The following is an 18882-nucleotide window of genomic DNA, read 5'->3' as shown; positions in this document are numbered from 1 at the left end:
CCGCCCGCTCGCTGTGAGGGTGGGCGTGGGCGGGGGGCGGTCGCGCCGCCGCCGAGGCCGCCGCCCGCCGCCACCTGCCTCCCCCCGGGGCGGGACTTGGCTCCCGGGGCCGAGAGGCTCCCGCTGAGCCGCCGGGGACCGCGGGGGCAGCCCCGCCGCGCCTTTGTGCGGGGCCAGCCCGCTCCGCGCCGCTGCCGCCGCGCCGCTCCTGCCCCCCTACGCGCCCGGGCGGGTCCGGCCGCTCCTCGGGCGGCGCGGCGGGGCTTCCCCTCTCTCCCGGCCGGCCTCCTGCTCCCGCTCCGGGCAGCATGGTGGACCTGGACAGCGAGGTGCCGCCGCTGCCGCCGCGGTACCGCTTTCGGGACTTGCTGCTGGGCGACCAGGGCTGGCAGAGCGACGACAGGTGAGCGCGGGCGCGGTGTCCCCGGCGGGGTGGCGGCGCCGGGCAGCGGCCCCGGGGGAAACTTCGCCGGGAAGGGGCTGCGAGGGCCGGCCGGGGCTGCGCTGCCGCAGCCGGGGCGAGCCGGGCCGGCGCCCCTGGGCCAGCGCGGGGCATCCCGCGGGTCCGGAGCGCTCCCGCCGGCGGCCGAGCCGTGCCCTGCCCCGCGGCACGGCAGGAGCAGCGCAGGTAAGGATCGTGTCCCTGTGAAAACGTCCCAAAGAAAACATGCTTTTGCCGTTTGTCCAAAGGCTAACTGCGGTATGCTTTCGTTGTCCTATACCCAGGCTTCTTCACATGCAGTTTCTTTCCATGCTCGGATCCTAGGCATGGGCGCAACTACCATGATTTTATTCCTTTATGAATTCTTTCAAGTCTGTCAGTGTCTTTAATCACACCCGATAGAAAAAGACTTGTTTGTTTCAAGTCAAATGTTTTCCTTAAAATCATAAACAAAGAGCCCTTTACATTGAAAGAAACAAGCAAACCGTGTGCATGTGTGTTCAGTTTCAAGATGTTGAATGAAGAGCGTTCGTGAACAGCACCAGCATCACTCCACTCTGCTGGACCATACAACGTTGTGTCTCAACACACTGTTACATGATCCCATTGCAAAATTATGTGTCATATCCACTTTCTACTAACACTCTCTTGTAGTCAAATGTCAGGAAAGCAAAATCGGCAACATATTTAATTCAATATATTTGAATTGTCAGAGTATGTCTTTAACTTGGCAGTCAGAAACTTTTGATTTTAATGCTGTTCTACATTGGTCAGATTTTCACTACTTTTCTAAGGAGATATGGATTCTTAGTGATTGATAATCACAAGATCATGCAAATATGTAAATAAATATTACCCTTATTTAGGAGAATATGCTCTACACTGAAGCAGTTAAACAAATGCTGTTTATTCAGACAGTTATGAAATGGTTAATGACATCGTAATATAGTCACAAAAATGAATGCTGTTGGTTTGAAATGACAACATTGTAACTACCTAATGGAGACTTAAATAGTATGCTTATCAAAGCATGTTTTTACTGTGTAAAAAATTATAAGTGTATTGTAATGTAGTCATTACTTCTGATTCTTTGAGATTTTAGAAAATGTAATCTTAGCATCTTACACCTGCATCTTATTTCCTACTGGAATAGGAAAAAAACTCCACAACCTTTCTTATTTTAACAACTTTTTATTTGTTTTGGGTTTTGATGGCTAAAATTTACAAAATATGCTTAGTATACCTTTTTGGATCACTCTGGGGCTTTACACTTTTTCCACCTCTAGTTTAAACTTCTGTCAAGCATTTCCCAGATGCCAATTGTTTGACTTGCACTTCATGAAGTTACTTTCCACAGAAGAAGCATCATTTGGTCTCAAATAGCAAATACTGTAACTACACAACCCAGAGCATCCTTTTAGCTATTATCTATTTCAGGTCTATGTGCACTTAATAAAATCAAAGTAAATAATCCTTAAAACAATCTTGATAGCAGAATTATAGCACAAAAGTCTCCCAGAGCATGGTTACCATTTAAAAACTCCAGCAAAGAACTGGTGAAAAATTAATGGTCAATTTTAATTATTTCATTAATATTCCAACAAACATTACAAGAGAGATCTCTGGCACAATCTGAAATACAGAAATGTAAATAGCTTTCTAGATCTCTATGCACTGTCTGTGCTGAGGCTGGGCACTGCTGCTCAGTGGTAGGAAGGTGTGCAGGGAATTCCCCACAATGCAAACAAGATTGTGTTTTACACGAGGCTGTGACAGCAGCGTGCTCTCCTCCAGCTCTGCAAGTTACCATAGCAGTGTTTTTGGATACCAGCTGTAACTGAAGGAGAGCCATTCTTACAAAGATCTTGTGTATTATCTGTTGTTTGTCTGTCCAGATTCTTACTTTCCTGAACTGGAGGCTATCATGTAATATTGAAGTATTCATTCCTTCCTATGTTGCTAGAATATTACTATCCATTATAGAAAAAGCATGCATGCTCTGCATAGAAATAGTGCCAAGTGGAATATTTAGAATATTAGACATACTTCCAGGAAATATTGAATGAGAAAGAATGCAGACCTATGGGGACTCTGAGATCAGCTTCCTATTAGTTTGCAAGATTGGTGTTACACAAAAATATATTATGTTTGTCTGCTTTATTGTCTTTTCTTTGCACTCTTAGGTAAATGGTTCTTGGTTGGTTTTGGTGAAGCACATCCTTTGTATTCTGTTCTAAGCAGTGTGCAGTATAGTCGGGTTTGTAACCTTCAGTTGAATGGATGTTAACTATGAATGGAATATCTGAATACTGAAACACAGTTAAAGTAGCCTTAATAGCTACTATAGGCTGCACATGATCAAGATAGTTCATTTTAGTTATTGGACTTTGGCCGAGATGCTGCAAAAATTTTCTGCCTGTTTCCAGTTCACTGCAACTTTTTAATTCCACTTGCTCTCAACTCTGGCAGGGTGATGTTTGCTAAGGGTTTTCCATCTGTGTCATCTGTGAACTTCTGGTCTCTTACCAGCCAAACTCTGTCTTGTCTTAGTTCCATTCTCTTTTTGATCTTCCCAGCTTGTTTATCCTTGGGGGAATCTCTTTTCTCATTCCCTTTTGCCCTTTCTGGAATAATGCTTGCTTTTTGCTGATAGGGTCCATCTCCTGGTTTTCAGATGCTTGTTGGTTTTTTAGAGTGGAGAGGAGATGGAATTATTCCCACCCAGGATTTTGTGTCACCAAATCAGTTTTAATAGCATAGTTTGCCATTATATGTCATATGGTAGTATTTAATATGACTGAAATTATGTGACCTCTCCTCTTTTTGTTCAAAGATATATTTCTGACATAATCATAGTTCAATTTTGAAACCTTAATGGTTATGTTTCTTTATGTTTCATCACCTATTTCTTTTAAATGTTTCTGTTAATTGATAAAATGCAAATGTGCTAAAATGCTTAGCTGATTATAAAAGAACTCTCATTCAGGAATTTTGTTCTTAGATCTCTACCTGTTTGGAAACAGCTATTTTTTTTTTCTTGGGGACTTCTATAGTAGAGCTTCACTCAGACTTTTTTTTTTTAGCTATCTAGTTCATGATCCATTCCTTCCCTGATACCATTCCTGAATGATACCATTCCTGTATTTCTTCAATACAGTAGCATCCATCTCACTGCTTTTGCATTTCTGTTCCCTCCCCCCAGAAATTCTGCTTTCCTAGCTTAGATTCATAGCCAGCCTTGCAGTTGGCTTCAGTAACAGATGGGTTCTGGGCTGTCATCTTCCACAAACCGCCAAATTGGATTGTATATTATTTTTCATAAAAAAAGTTGTTCAAAAAAGATGTTGCACATTCAGAAGAACATGCTGAATCTTTGACGAATGATTTTGTTCAGTAAGAAAGCTACTTCGAATGATTTATTGGCATTCTTGAATTTGCTGAATGGTTTGGGTTTTTTTCCAAAAAAAGGACGTTAAAATCAGTTTTGGTTTTTGCAAAGCTAGATTTTCAAAGGAACCTGGTTCCCTTTGGAAACTGGAGATGATGTTTGATGCTACACTCCACTCATTTTATATGGAGAACACTTCTACAAGGCAGCTAGAGCATGTGTGTGTGTCAAGTGGGTGAATTCTGTGGCAAGTAGGGTAATGGCTCAGGTTTCCTCTGGCCACGGAAATATCCCAGGCACTAGGCTAAAGGTAAAGAGAAGATTGGATCCTTGACTTTTTCACTTGTTCTGTAAATATTGCTAATATCCCTTTGTGAATCTTACATTTTGCTTTCATTATTGAAAGTATCTGAAGATGAAACAGAGTGTTTTGATTTGCTGGGTATTCTGAGATGTTTATTGACCTTCATGATGAAATTTACCTTTCAGTTTGGCTGCTGGGAAATGAGCAGAAATAGAGGGGGAACTAAGTGATTAGCACAATTATTCACCTGTTAATTCAGCCAGATTTCACTAAATTGTGATTGTAATAATAAACTATGCAATGAAAGGTTTCATAACCCTACTGATCATCAGTCCTTATTCTTACCAGCTGTGTGGAAAAGCTACACAAATAAAATTAGAAAACATCCTACCTGGTGAAGAGGTGACATGTTCGAAGTTGGTCAATTGCTGCAGAGGGGAGGATAAAAGAGAATGTTTATTTTTAGGTTCCAATGTAAGTTTGGGAAAGCTACAATGAAGAGGTTTTTGTGTACATGAATAGTTACCACGTGCTTCAAAACAGCCAAACCACAGCATGCTAGAGGTGTAAAGAAAGAATTCCAAGTTAAAAATTAAAAGCATTTACATTCTCTCCATATCACTGCCTTTTTATTAAGGCCTTTTGTATCTTGCAGAGCACAGTTTACCTCACATTTCTTAAATCATTTATGCCCAGACATTTAATCCTTTCTTTAGAAGCTCTTGAAGATAAAAACTGCATTTGGTTTAGTGAATTCTAGCAAGACGGGAATGTTTCTCACCACTGAAGCATGACTGCTTATTCTGATGAACTGTTCAAATTCTCCTCTGCCTGCTCTGACAAAAATGTCTTGAACTCTGCAGGAATGGTTTGGCAGCTGGAGTGTCCAAGGAAACAATATGAACAGATAACTTGTGGGTAGTTCAACCCCCACCTTCAAAGCATCCCATTTCATAACTTTTCTATATGCTGCTGCAAGATATTTTTACAGTTTCAGTCATGGAACAAAAATTTACATTTTCCAATTCTGTAATTTTTTTTTCTATTCTGTACAGATATAACAAGAACATTAACTGGTACTGGAAATTCATTTCAAATCCTGCTTCTGTATTGAGATTAAAATTTGACTCATTTTGCTACAGTATATACTTTAATTTTAAAACTATAGAGCTAAATTTTACCTTTGTGAAAGAACTGTTCTTACACTGAGTACTTATAGGATTAAATTAAAATCAGCCCTCCATTCTGGTGTGCTTTCTGCATAAATGCACATTACCACCTAGCTGGAAAGGAAGGAGATTCACATAATACAGAACACCTCCACACATCCCTTGGACAATTGTATCCTGCTGGCTCTCATGTTGGCTGCTGACTTTCAAGGAACAGCTCCCCACTGTAAATCTCAGAAGGCACTTTAACAGTCATTTGTCACGGTGTGAATTAGTGAGTGAAGCCTTCCTCCTGCCTTTCCTTTTGGAAATCACCTGAGATTGTTAAACTAAAAAGGGATAAAAAGCCCACACGTTTCTGATTCAAGTGATTTAAAACAACTGAGTCTAGATTCAACTTGACAAAAAATTCTATTATAATTTCCTCAAAAGAAAATTCTATTGCAGTTTCTTCAAAATAATCCTCCTCTTTCCTTCAAGAAAGACTTTAGTCAATTTGGCATCCACATTTTAGAAAACATTAGCTTACAGAAATTCTTTCATTTAACAGAGGCTTGAGCAGATATTGTCAAATTTATCTCGATTTGCCCTTGTAACTAAATTTTCAAAACCCATAAAGAGATTTAGAAGCCTAAATTCTAATGTAAATGCTTGATTTTTATTGAAATTGCTCTAGATCCTAACTGTCTAATTCTCAAAGAGAGCAAGTGCTATGCTTTTCTGCATAGCAGTAGTTGAAAAGTTTGAGTTTCCCTAAACCCTGAAAAAACTTGCTGTGTGTACTGGCCAAGCTGTTTTTCACTGCTTAAAAAAAAATTATGATAAATATTGATGTTGATGAAACGGCTGCATTTACCAAAGCAAAAGGCCTGAGTTTACACTCTTGTGGGAGGTTTAGGAGCAGTCCCAGGAAAGTAAACTGGTAATATATTTCTATACTCACCATCCTTCTAAACTGATCTTGACTGGGTCCCTGTTATGGATCAGACACGTGTGGGTAGAGGAGAAGAAGCAATGCTTTGTAGCAGGCAGCGCCATTAGCCCCATTCTAATTTGTGTTTTACCATATTGCTTGCAACAACAACAGAGGCCAAAATGCATTGCTTCTGTGTTCCTGTATTCCATTTAAACTAGCACACACTGTGGAACTGGGAAAGGACACGGAAAGAAAAGAGTAATTTCAGTGCTGTTATGACTGGATCTGTCCAAAGTTGTTGGTAGCACATCCCAGCAGAAGTTTTATACAGCACAAACCATTTAAGTGTCTCATCTTGAAAACTCTCCCAGACCAAGTAGTTTTCCTCCTCTGGGACAACATGATGTGCAGTTTGTAAATGTACTTGGTACTTCAATCATTACTTAATTATAGATTTATTGCTAAAGCTCTTATTTTTCCATCTACAACTTGACACATACTACTTTACATCTGGCAGACTCTATAACACTCCATGGGGAGCTAAAGCAGTTCTTTCCCTCCTAATTTTATGATTATTATTCTATCACACCCAACGATTAAGACTGTTTATTTTATAATAGTAAGTTCTGTGCTGCACTCTGCCTTTCTTTCATAGTGACTCTTCTTTAACAAATGGTAGGATTGATTCATATTGTCTTCCCTTTATCCTGTAACAAAGAAATAGATCACTTGGAGCATCAGAAATGTCTGCGCCTTCTTTTATAGAAAGAGTAAAGTTGTAAAATCTGCTAACCATTGCTGTGCTATACGTTCAGTTTCTAGACTTCACAATCAAAGGTGATCTTATCTGAATTCTGACACAGTATGCCCAAATGCTTGTACTAATCCACTAAACACTTTAAATGTGGTTTCTTCACCTTTTTTTCCAAGTAAATGAACAAGTTATGTCCTTCCTGGAGGCCTCCACTCCATGGTCCCATAATCTGTGTCATTGGAGAGAATGCCATTCAAGAGCTGGAAGTGTTCTGCAGCACAGAAGATTTGGTGCAGAATGCTTTAAAACAGCTGTTAAAGATTTCAGCCTCCCCCGTGCAATCATCTGCTAATTATGTTAGCAGTCAACTTCCTGGTGGGAAGTAGCAATAAAACAGAAACAGTCATTAGGAGACAAAACCCAGTGTTTATCCTCACAGATAAAAACAGAGATATTATTATTTACTCAGAGGTATCTTGAGGGACAAATCCTGTCTCCACTTAGGGAGATACCTGTTGGGAAGTGCAATATTTTTGTGGTGGAAAGCAGGTTGCCAAGTCTGTCATTTCTGTGCCTGCCTTGCCAAGTACCAAGCTATGGAAGATGTGGAAGGAAGGAATTAGATTGTGATCAGTGCAAGTTATCTACTGAGGTGGCAAAAAAGAGAAAACTGCCTACCCCTGTGCCTGGGTGTGACAAGTCTCCTGCCAGATTTAGCCATTAATAACTGCATCTCCAGCAGCCACCAGCACAGGGGTCATGTGCCTAGCAGGGACAATGACACAGTCTGAGCAGCAGTCCTCTCTGTGGGCTAGCTCTGCCAGGAAAGTCTGGCCCTCCCTCCTGGATTCTGTACCCTGAGTCAAACCCCTTCGGCATTTTGTAAAGAAAATTGTTTTGCCCTTTAGCTTTCTGTGATGATAAAGTTAATGGCATTTGCTGTATTTATAACTTAAAGTTACAGAGCTCCTTCACAGCATAGTGATTGTTAAAATATGTAATGAGGAGTAAACATTGAAAAATGGCCTTGCTAATTAATTGTTCTGAATAACCAAAAATGTTCTAGAGGTTTTGTCTTTCTCACTTTGTTTTCTCTTGCCCTTGTGGCTCAAGAAAACTGCAATACAGACAAAACCAGGGTTACCAAACCCAATCTGAACCAAATGCCCATGGGAAAAAAACCCCAACCTGCTGCACTGCAAATGGAAAACTGTGGTTATACTTGTCACTTATGAATAACAGCTGTTGATATACAACATTCCCTGACCCTGGAATGGGATTTAGTTTTTCATCTTCACACCAAATTCAAGAGAAGCTGAGGGCACTGGTCACACATCACTGTTGCCCTGTAGTTCTCACCATGGAGCAGAGACAGCTCTGACAGGGGGACTGAAGGCTAAGCTCTATATTTAGCTGAATGTTCCCTTTTGAGAAGTGGGCAAGCCATGTTTTCACTGTGTATGGCAATCTAGAATTTGATTGTTGTTCAAAGGGGTTTCAGTTCAACAAATACCTTTTGAAAAGCAATTTTTGTAGATAATGTCCTATCCAAAACAGTTTAATTACTGTTTTGCTCTCTCAGTAGTAATTCAAAGAACATAATACAAACACAAAAAGTAGAGCGACCTACTCTGTAATGGGCAGATGTTGATTAGTCAACCTCATTTTATAAAGACTATCAAAATCTTAAGTAGATTTTTCACCCACCTAAAATTCTCATCAGAGAGAAGCTAATCTCACCAGAGCCATTGCAGATATCCTGTGTCTCACTGACACTGAGGACTGCGTTCAAACAGTGACCCACATGATCATTTATTTTTGTACCAGCACTGACCACAGATTGCAAGAAAACTACAATTTAGCTAAAATGGTACAAACAACATTGAAAATGCACTGAGTTAATTTTAAAGTCTTGATTAGTTTTCCCTTCATTTTTTCCTATTTTTTTTTGGCAGTTCACAAATCACAGTTTGAGTTCAGAAAAGAACAATAAAGTGAGTTAAATTCATGCAACATTATGAATCTATTTAAGACGATTAATTGTGGCAGTCACTGTGACCAGCTCAGTTGGTGATTCAGAATGTTGGGATTTCAGTGTGATGTAGCCAGAGCATTTCATGTAGGAAGAACAAGGCTGGCTGCTGGGAATGTTTCAGATTATGGAGGAAGTACCTCTGAGTGTGTGGGAGAGAGGAGAATTTCAGGAGCCTCTACAAGGCACTCTGCTGTGATATAGCATGGGCTGGCCTGAGAGTGTTGTGGAAGACCTCAGGTTTTGCTCCTAATTTCAGATAAGAACAAGCTGTTAGAAGATCACTGTTATCAAGATTATAGGGTGGATGTCTTCTTCTAAGGCAGATGAGTGAGGACATAGAGCTCTGCAGCACCCTGCTGCTACCTGACTTCAGGCTAAGCTGAACTGAGCATTTAGAAATTCCTTCCCTTTCTGGGATGGCAGAGCTACTTTGCAGTGACAAAAGTGGCCAGATGGAGAGAGCTGGGAATACTGGGAATATTACTGTGCTTTCTTGTATCACCCTAGACATTGGAGAATTGTCTGTCAAACCTCCCGGCATCCATACACCCTGTTCTCTCCTCATATACAACCTAAATCTGGTCAGCACTAAGGCCTAGGTCAGACTTGCAAACAAGATGACAGAACAACACCTGTCCTGACCCACCTCACTGATGCAGTTAGCTAAAGAGATTTTAAATAACCTGTCAAAAAAGCCAACAAAATCTGAAATTTATGCATTCATTTTGGAAGTTATATTTAAGGGGAAAAAAATTAGTGTTTACATTGACTATCCCAGTATTCTGAAGGCACTTGCTAAATGATTTTCTAAGCACACACAAGGCACATTTTGAAAGCTTGACGTCATTATTCTGAAAAATTAAATACTGGGCAAACTATTCCGCCTGCCTTAAAATGGATGAACAGCATTTTACTTCAGAGAGTACTAAGTGTTATTTAATATGAATAAAGATGACAGAATTAAACTTTTAAAATATTGTGAAATTTGATATTTTAAATTTTTCTAAAACTAATGAAGAGATAATTAAAACCATGTCTTATGATTAATCAGGAAGTGTAATAGCTCACTCTGAATAAGGAGACTGAGATTTATATGAAGTAAGTAATTATGTGTACCCTGTTAGCTGTGGAGAGAGCAGAATCAGACAGGTGACATTTTAGAGATAATAGTGACTTTTAAAAGCACTTGTTCAATTAAGCGTTCAGAGTTCTTGAATCATTGCCACTCCTTAATGAGACATTTATAATTTATATGAAAATTTTGTAATTTTTTTCCATGTAAAACAATAATCATATCTGTGCATCAGGCTGCATTTGAAAGGAAGGAATCCATTCCACTCCACTGTTAGATATATTGCACTGTATATGTATGTGAAGCTGCAAGTATTACTTCAGAAATCCTACATATTTTATCTTCCATCTGGATGTCATCATTGGAGCCAAAGCAGCTTTAAGTACTAGAGAATAAAGACAGATAAGTATCAAGGTGCAATTCTTTTGGAAGGAGTCATCAGCAGGAAATGTGATCAGCACTCTTTTCCTGATGATTTGGTAGAGGAAGGGGAGTCTCCACAGCCTTTATCTGTGGAAGAGAGGAGAGACTCTCTCTGTGGGGAGCATCAGGAGAGGCACCTCCTGTCAAGTACTGGGCTTTTGGTTTATGTCTGTTCCCGAGTCTTTGCTGAATTCTCCTTCTCTTTGTATTTCTCTGTTAAAATACTCTCCTGGTGTGTACGTGTGCTTGTGCACAGCTCCCATCACTTCAGGAAAATTGCTATAATCTGATCTTCAGCCCAGTATTACTTCTCAGAGTTGTTGGCATTCTAATGGCATATTTTGGGGTGTTGTCTAAGTGTTTCCAGATTGCATATGTGGACTGTCTCAATATGTAACTTTAAAAAGACACTCCTTTTTATAAAGTTACCCTGCTCCTGGGCATGTGTAAAAAGCATATGTGGTATAATTTTTTTTTTTTTTCACTTTTTAACACTTCAGCTATAAATGGAATCTCAGAAAAGTTCTTTCTAGGCTTGTTAAGGTGTCTGTGGGAAGTTCCTGACAAATTTCATTTGACTTCTTATGACTTTTTCCCTTCCAGATCAGGCATGGCTCCCATAATTTCTTGCCCTGTAATAAACAAATACTTTTAATCTAAGTAAACCTGTGGACAGGTGGGGAATCGAGCAGAGTACAGAAAAAAAAAGATTTAACTTTTTAAACTAATTTTATGTATTGCCCATGATGTCACTGTCTTGCATCCTACCTAATCCTTTCCAGCTAGAAGGAAAAATGTAGCTTGGAGAAGAAATAAACACGCAAGGAAAAATTAGATGACCTCATGTAATGTTATTCCATGCTGCTGCGTGTTTTGTGACAATGGTCAGTACATAATTTTGGAATATGATCCGAAAGATAATGGTGTAATATTTTCAGTTACTAAAAACTCTAAAAATAGTAAAAATATAATATCATTACCTTTAGGAGTGCTGTTATTAACTAGTGATATTTCTCCTTTGGGAATACTGCTGGCTATGACTAGAATCAAGAAAGAGCTCTAAAATTTCAACCTCATTGTGTATTGTTTTGGGTGTTTTTCCTTACAGATAAATTGAAAACCCAAATAGCAGCTCTGTTCCTTATTTGCTATGCTCTCCTCTTTTCCTAGTCACTCCACCTCCAACAGATCTATAGTTGAAAGTGTGAAACTGTGAAAGCCAAACACCAGTGTTTTACCTGTGAGATTGCCATGCCACCTAAAGTGCATTTGTACTAATTGTCCATCACTAGCGTGCATTATTGTTTTGGCTAGAGTTGTATTTCCTATGTGTCACTGAAATACTGTACACCTACTAAATCTACACAAAGAGAGTTAGCCAGAAAGTGTCCTGGCAGTTATGGAAGATTTTCATCTTTTCATGTTGAGTACCACCTTCTCCTAAAGAGAAGTTCATTTCACGGGTCTCAGTCTTAGTAGAAGAGGGTTTTTTTTTTTTCCATTGAAGTACCAGGCAATACAGTATCATGACATCTCATCAACTTCATTTAGTGCACCTTGATCCAGTGTAACTTATTAAGGCAGCAGCTATAACTGCAGAGATTTCCCAATATATGGAAATCTCAAAGCTAGCTTCAATTGCCTTTATCACTAGAATAAATATAGGCATAATAAGTAAAATAGAAACACAATTGAAACAAAAGTCCTGTAAATTCTGTGCTGAATTTTTCACTATCAAATGTGAAATAATAGTTTATTACTGTAAGTCTCAGTTTGATAAATGAGTCATGAGAAATGCATGATTACATTTTCAGCCCCTACAGAGTTGGGATGCATGTATAAGTAGTTGGAATTGGAATATATGTATTCCATCTCTAATTGGAAACCATCCTGTGCTACCCTGTATTGAGGTTCATGGAGCATTCTTCCAGTGTACCCCTCTTATTTTCTATATTTTAAATGGCAATGCATACTGTCAGTTCCTAAATAGAATATTTCAGGTGACAGCTTAGCCACCAGTGTTTGACAATCTAAAAATATTCTAGGAGATTGAGAGGTTCACAGATAAGACATGTATCAGTCAAAATGTTGAAAAGAATATGCTAATTTGTTGTTATTCAGTATTCTGAGGATGGAGGTGCTTTGGGTGCTTCTGTAAATACAACCTCTCTACAAGTCCAATGCTAAACAACAAGCAGATACAAAAATAATAACTGCATATTATAGCACTTGGTTTTCTTGCAAACCTTAGCACCAGATCCCATTTCAAGTATTATTTAAAGAGAATGTAAACTGGCTAATTTGGAGGATCAGGAGCCTGGGAAACTAATAATATTAAGAACCAAAGTATGACCAGTATTTATTTTAATTTCATTTATTTTAATTTGGAAAGCACCCCAGGCTGAAGTTTACAGTGCCAAATAATAAACTGAAATATTCTTTCTTTTGTGTGTAAAACTTGACTTTAAAATGTAATTTATCATCAGAGATAAGCTAGCATTAAAGTAGGTGGCATTTTGGTAGGCAAGAGGAAGTTCTGCTCTCATTAACCTTACAAAGAAGTCTCATAAATTACTACATAGCTCTTTAACCATAGACAGAAGATCTAAATCTTACTCTGAAGTCCTGCTGAGATTTTTGATAGAATGTTACAAAGACAAGCATTAAAAAAAAATTACATGTCCAGTTGGTCTTCAGAATAAAAAAAAATGTAGTCATATGTGTTTAAAGTTAATTCAGTAGCTTCACTGAAAATTTGGTGATTTTTAAAGGCATGATAGAGAAAAGCCAGAGTGGTATAGAAAATTTCTCATTGGTATTTGATCATCTCACCCATTATATGGCAGCATAAGTGGGATTGCTGGATAAATGCTGAAATACTGGCATAGATAGACTCCATAAATACAGTAGGAATGCTATCTAACAGTATATTTGAATATATCTGAGACACATTTTTCCGTTTCCAGAGGAAAAATAGTTCAATACAGTCAACTGGAATAAAATTAGTCTATTGATAAATTATACTAATTTCCTTTTCAACTGTGCAGAATTGGGAAAAAAAAAAAGATTCTGAGGAAAACAAAACCAAAAATCCAGGTAGACTAATTTATTTAATCTCCGAGTCTAGACTGAATTTGCTGCAGCTTTCCCATCAAATTCCCCCAAGTCAGCCATTATTGCACAGCTTCATTAGTGATAAGAATCTGGACCATTTTGAAGACAAGGCATTTTACACTCCATCATTTTAACTGAGACTGTTTCATTCACATTTTACTGATTATGATGTACATTTCACAGCACTCTGAGGTATGAGAGCCTGATTTTATAACTTTTATCTATTTGTCGTTTTTGAGGAAACCTTTTAGAGCTGTAGAGTAGAGTGCTGAAATAAGCAAGTGACCACAGACAACATGAGAAGCCCAGGCTAGAGCAGGGATTGGAATCAAAGACATGCAAGAGAAGGGCATGTTTTATCTTAGTGCCTGTGATAAAATGAGTGGATTGGATGTGTAATATGCAGGTAGCAACAGAACCACTGTTTTCATGCTCTTCCAGTGAAGTTGGTAAACTACAAGTCCTAAGCTTGGCATTGCCTTTCAGATAATTTTTCAGACTTCCAGCTGTAACAATGCAATTTTAGACCCTTAGTTCAGTCACAGAGGTACCAGGAGAAAAAGATGGATAGAGCTATTAGAAAGGGAAGAAAAATTATTAAAGGCCTTGGAACTGTTTGATTTTCCAAGTTGCACAATCCTGGAAATTGTTCATACTTCTTTTCCCTTGTTAAAAATATATACCCTCCACTTGCATTGCAAGATAAAATCCTAGGAAGGGGTGCATGCAGTAGAATAGCAGGAAACCTGAGCTTGAAAAGCTACTGAAGTAGACTAATTTCCTTATAACAAAGGGATGAAGACTGAAAAGTGAGCACAAAAATCAAAGTTCTTACCTCTGCTCCTGCTTTATGAGACATGAAGATGAATTCTTAGCCTGTGGTGAGACAAACAGCAAAAATCTCATTTAATGTAGCAGAATATATTGCTTAGGGGGCAATTGTATATGGGTCTTTTTAGCATCTCTATAAGCAGATGCACAGAGGTCAGAGTGTGGTTAATAAATATTGATGAACATATTTTTACCTAAACAATTAATATATCCACACCATAGAAAGAGACTAAAATATATTGACTCACAATTCCTTTGAGTTCAACTAAGTAGATGTATACAATTTGAAAAATATTTATTAAATGCTGTTGCTTTATGTTCTTATTGTCTGGTTTCAAGGCAAATAAAGATTAATTTTGCTTTGCTTTATTTCTGCTTTATAGCTGCAGCCAGCCTCTGCTTTGCTATGTCCATAAGTTACCTGTTTTATTCTACTAGAAGGCTCTCTGTTCTATGTGTGCATTCCTTTATGAAACAGGGGTTTGTGCTATATTTTTTTTCAAGTTGTTACCTTCTTATTCAGTATGTTCTTTTCCTCTGTGACTTTTAAACTGATTTATTATATTAAAAATACAAAAAAGGCATGTTTCTACAGTATTTCTACTGATCATAGGCACTCACTTTATGATATATCAGAACATGTTTAATTTTTGTGTTGTTTACTTCTTTTCCTTTGTATGAGCATGTGATTTTTTACCTTCGGTATCAACCTCTAGAGAACCTTTTGAAATGCCTTATAAAAATTTTAGTACATGATGTTCACTTTAGACTTCCCCCTTATCTATCTCTTCCAATTATCTCATAATGGAGCAGAGTGCTACAGCTCATAGTCTATTTATATCTGTCATTTGCTTCATTCTTAGTTTGTTCCCAGGCTAATCCAACTTGTAGATCTTGGCATGGGGGCCATTTATTCTTTTTTCATCTCTTGTTGACATGCTAATCAGTAGTTATATTTTTATGTCATTCTCGATGCACATTATGAGAATATTTTGGGTCGCCTTTTGCCGTGGTTTTGTTTACCTGCTATTTTTAACTTTACTCTTATCTGTAATGCTGTGGTTACAAAATATGTCAACTCAGTGTCTGGCATTGAAGCCTAGACACTATAGAGAAACAGAGCAGCACAGGATTCCCCTCTCAAAAAGAGTGGGGCAGATGTCAAGCCATGTGCAGTGAGTAGGTGGGGGCACAGGACCAGGATGTTCAAATATGAATTGAACAATGAAAAATTCAGGGTACTGAACAACCCTTAATCTGGAAGATAAATGACACTTGAAAGATGCTGTTAGAGGGTTTTGAGGTTGGCTTGGTTTTCTAAAGACATTTGAAGACAGCAGACATGAAAGTGGAAGAATGAATGCAGGAAAAAGGGCCAAGATTACAGCAGTAAATGGAACACAGCCTTCCCCTGGGCAGAGCAGTGGCTCGATAGCCTTCAGGTGTAGATTTGTGTTTGTGTAGTAGTGTGGGACAGGGGATTTAGCTATTGACTCTGGCTATCTGCAGCTTCTCCACAATCAGTTTAGCACAAAAATATGACCTGTGAAAGCCTCCTTTTGGGAATACTGTGTTTGTGCACCTTCTTACTTGTACGTCTGAATTGCACTTCTGACTATGCCTGTAAAAGGATCAGTTTTGATTTTATAAACACTACAAATTGAAATAGGGAATTACAGAATGCTTTATTTTAGTAACCTAGCAGTGTATAATGCTGTTTCAGTTGATGCTGAAAATTTACACAGTTGAAATTTAAGTTCATAATTTTTCTAAATGCCATTGTTAAAAGGGGGAAAGCTCTTAGAATTTTTTTTTTGCCAGCCATATTTGTCTTTCCTCAATTAGGTTTCTTTTAAAAACTGAAGGGACTCTGCACAAAGGCAGACTTAGTCTGTTACTTAGCAGAATGAACTGGTCTGTTTGGTCAGACCAGTATTTATTTAGCAGACAGTGGTTAAGTGATAAAAGGAAATAATGTAAGAGCAGAGCAAGTAACACACTGTTACTGATTTTAATATAGCCTCATTCTGGTATACTCCCTTTCTGAACATTTCCCTCCATCAACACATCTCATTTCCACAAATTTCCATATTATCTTAATTTTGTTCTTACCATCAGTATAGTTATTATTGAAACAAGTCATCAGCATTGTCCCAGTGACACCCAAGTGGTCCACATGCTGTGTTCTGAAGTGCTAAAATGTCCTCTGGAGCTTTTCTCTTAGTTAACGTTTACAGGCAGTGTCATTAAGAAAAGGCTGCAGAGAAGCATTTGTAGCATCTTAGACAGGAGTAACTTGTGTTTGTGAAAAGGGCTTTGAATGGATGATTATTAGCATGGTCAAGTAACAATGTGATGTGTTCTGCAAAAACTACCTCTGTGATCACAGTTAGGAATGCACTTCCATGAACATCACCCTGCACAATCCTACAGCAGAGCTTTTGGTTGTTGTCTCCCCACCCATCCTTTCTTCCCATTATTTTGTTTACTTGGACATCTAAGAATTTGTCCATTGTGGCAGCAAATTTCTGCTGTCTTTTACACCATTACAAAGAGGCTGCAATCACTGTAAGTCAAACACTGCAAGTGCACTAGGGGTCTGCCTTTCCCACTGTCCCACAGTGCTTACTCCCGCTCTACCTTTGCATTAGGTGTTGGAATCACAATGATGAAAATAAGTGTGATCAACAAACTGATCTGATTGAAAATCTCCAAAGGAAAGAATATAGACAGTGTCCAGGTAGAGCAGAGTCCCAGTCAGACTAATCTAGAAATCACTCATTTGTAGGGGTGTGAGCAGAGACACTCTCCCTCACTTGTACAGATGGCAGCTTCTTCCACTGGTCATAAAACAACAGCCTCACTTGACAATGTGCCTGCTGCTGTCTGCCAGCAGTCAGCACTGCCTGACTTGGGTGATGTGGAGTCTGTGTCTGGTTTGTACATGAATCTGTACTGGTGCTTTATCTGGTAATGAGCAAATCAAGTGTTGGTTGGTCACTACTGATAGATTTAATGATAGCTGGCAAGCAATTTCATTGTTGAGAACAGTGAACTACGTGTTCATAAATAATCAACTGTCTAGTTCCAAATGTAAATCAAACAGCTACTGTCTCTGTAAACTAAAAACTGCCTAGATGACTCTCCTGAAAGCCTGATAAACATCCCACAGATGATTAAGTGAAAGCATACAGCTGACTATTCCTTAATGATTTTGCTGCTTCTGCAGAGATCCTAAATATATACTTTTTTATAAAAGAGTCTATGCTGAATACACACACACAAGCACAAACATTTCCCAAGCTGTGTATGTCCTTGCCTACAAGTTTACCAGTCTTACCCCTGATGTTCTGAACCCCTCTGCATTGCCAGGCTCTGGCAGCAGCTCTCTAATAGCAAGCTCAAAGCAAAGCCCAAGGCTTGGCCCTGTCCTCCTGTCAGGGCTGCTCCTTGCTGCTCTGCAGGCTGCAGGAGAAAGGGAACTTTGTGCCCTCTGTTCCAGCAGCCTGAGCCTGATGACACTGTGTGCTTGCTGCTACAGACACTGAAATCATGGGCAGCTGCTTTTATTTGCTACATCATAATGCTTTGCTACTGCTTCCACCAACCTGTGCCTAAGCCTTTTTGTGGTGGTTGCTCACTATGACTCCTTTGTAACATTTTTTTTCATACTTTTATGTTTCTGTTTGTTTATCTTCTAGTTGTGGTTTTTTTTTAAAGACACAGCTGGAGAAATAATAAGTGCTAATATTTTGGCCTTTGTGGATTTCTGCTGCAATAGTGATTTGGACTGTCAGACTTCTATTTACACCCTGTTGCACTACAAGGCACCTGTCAAGCACAGTTTTCAGGCAATTTCTATGGAAGTACAATAATCTTAACTTGTCAGTCCTATATAAATAAACATGTTTACACTGCAACGTAGATATATACAAGGATTTACCTTGCACATAGCACATCTCAGCCAGCCTTGTTTGTGCTGTATGAGCTGCTCTGAGCCACTCTGCTGCAGAGGGCCCTGGAGAGCAGCTTTGGCACCTATTCCACACTCATCACATCCCTCTCCGGAGGGGATGAGGAGGTGACAAAGCAAACTGTGCTGACAGCTAGGGGGTGGCAGGAGGAAGTTGCGAGGATTAGGGATGGGAGGAAGGGAGTAAGTAGCAAAGGTGATAACAGGGAGTGAAATTGAGCACTTGTCTTTCCTGAGCTGAAGGAAACAGCCAAGAGGTCAAATAATGGGAATCAAAGATGTGTGTATCACAGGTGTGGAGATTGCACACACACAGGCTACAGATAAGAGCACTGAAGACTAAAACTTCATTCTGGTTAAGTCAGATTTAAATATGTGAAGGTTATTGTGTCTTAGGAATTTCACTGCTTACTTTCCTGTGACATGGCAGTAAGCCCACTGGTATCTGAAAATGTAGCTCG

The 18882-nt window shown here is 39.1% G+C and overlaps 1 protein-coding gene across 6 annotated transcripts in view; it reads left to right on the top strand.

Annotated features, from left to right (window-relative positions):
- The first annotated feature begins 74 nt into the window (after positions 1–74).
- The window catches only part of KCNT2 (potassium sodium-activated channel subfamily T member 2), a 115370-nt gene continuing 96562 nt past the window's right edge, over positions 75–18882 (top strand). For 5 of the 6 annotated variants that reach the window (XM_077182073.1, XM_054638578.2, XM_077182071.1 and 2 more), the window contains exon 1: positions 75–403. In XM_077182073.1, coding sequence (XP_077038188.1) covers positions 309–403 — 95 coding nt within the window. In that variant the 5' untranslated portion in view covers positions 75–308. The remainder of the gene's footprint in view (positions 404–18882) is intronic. The other variant, XM_077182070.1, reaches the window with a different exon arrangement.

Source organism: Agelaius phoeniceus, chromosome 8, assembly GCF_051311805.1.
Source record: "Agelaius phoeniceus isolate bAgePho1 chromosome 8, bAgePho1.hap1, whole genome shotgun sequence".
In the NCBI taxonomy this organism is placed as follows: domain Eukaryota; kingdom Metazoa; phylum Chordata; class Aves; order Passeriformes; family Icteridae; genus Agelaius; species Agelaius phoeniceus.
The sequence above is the reverse complement of the archived record's forward strand: the minus strand, read 5'-3'. Positions and strand labels throughout refer to the sequence as shown.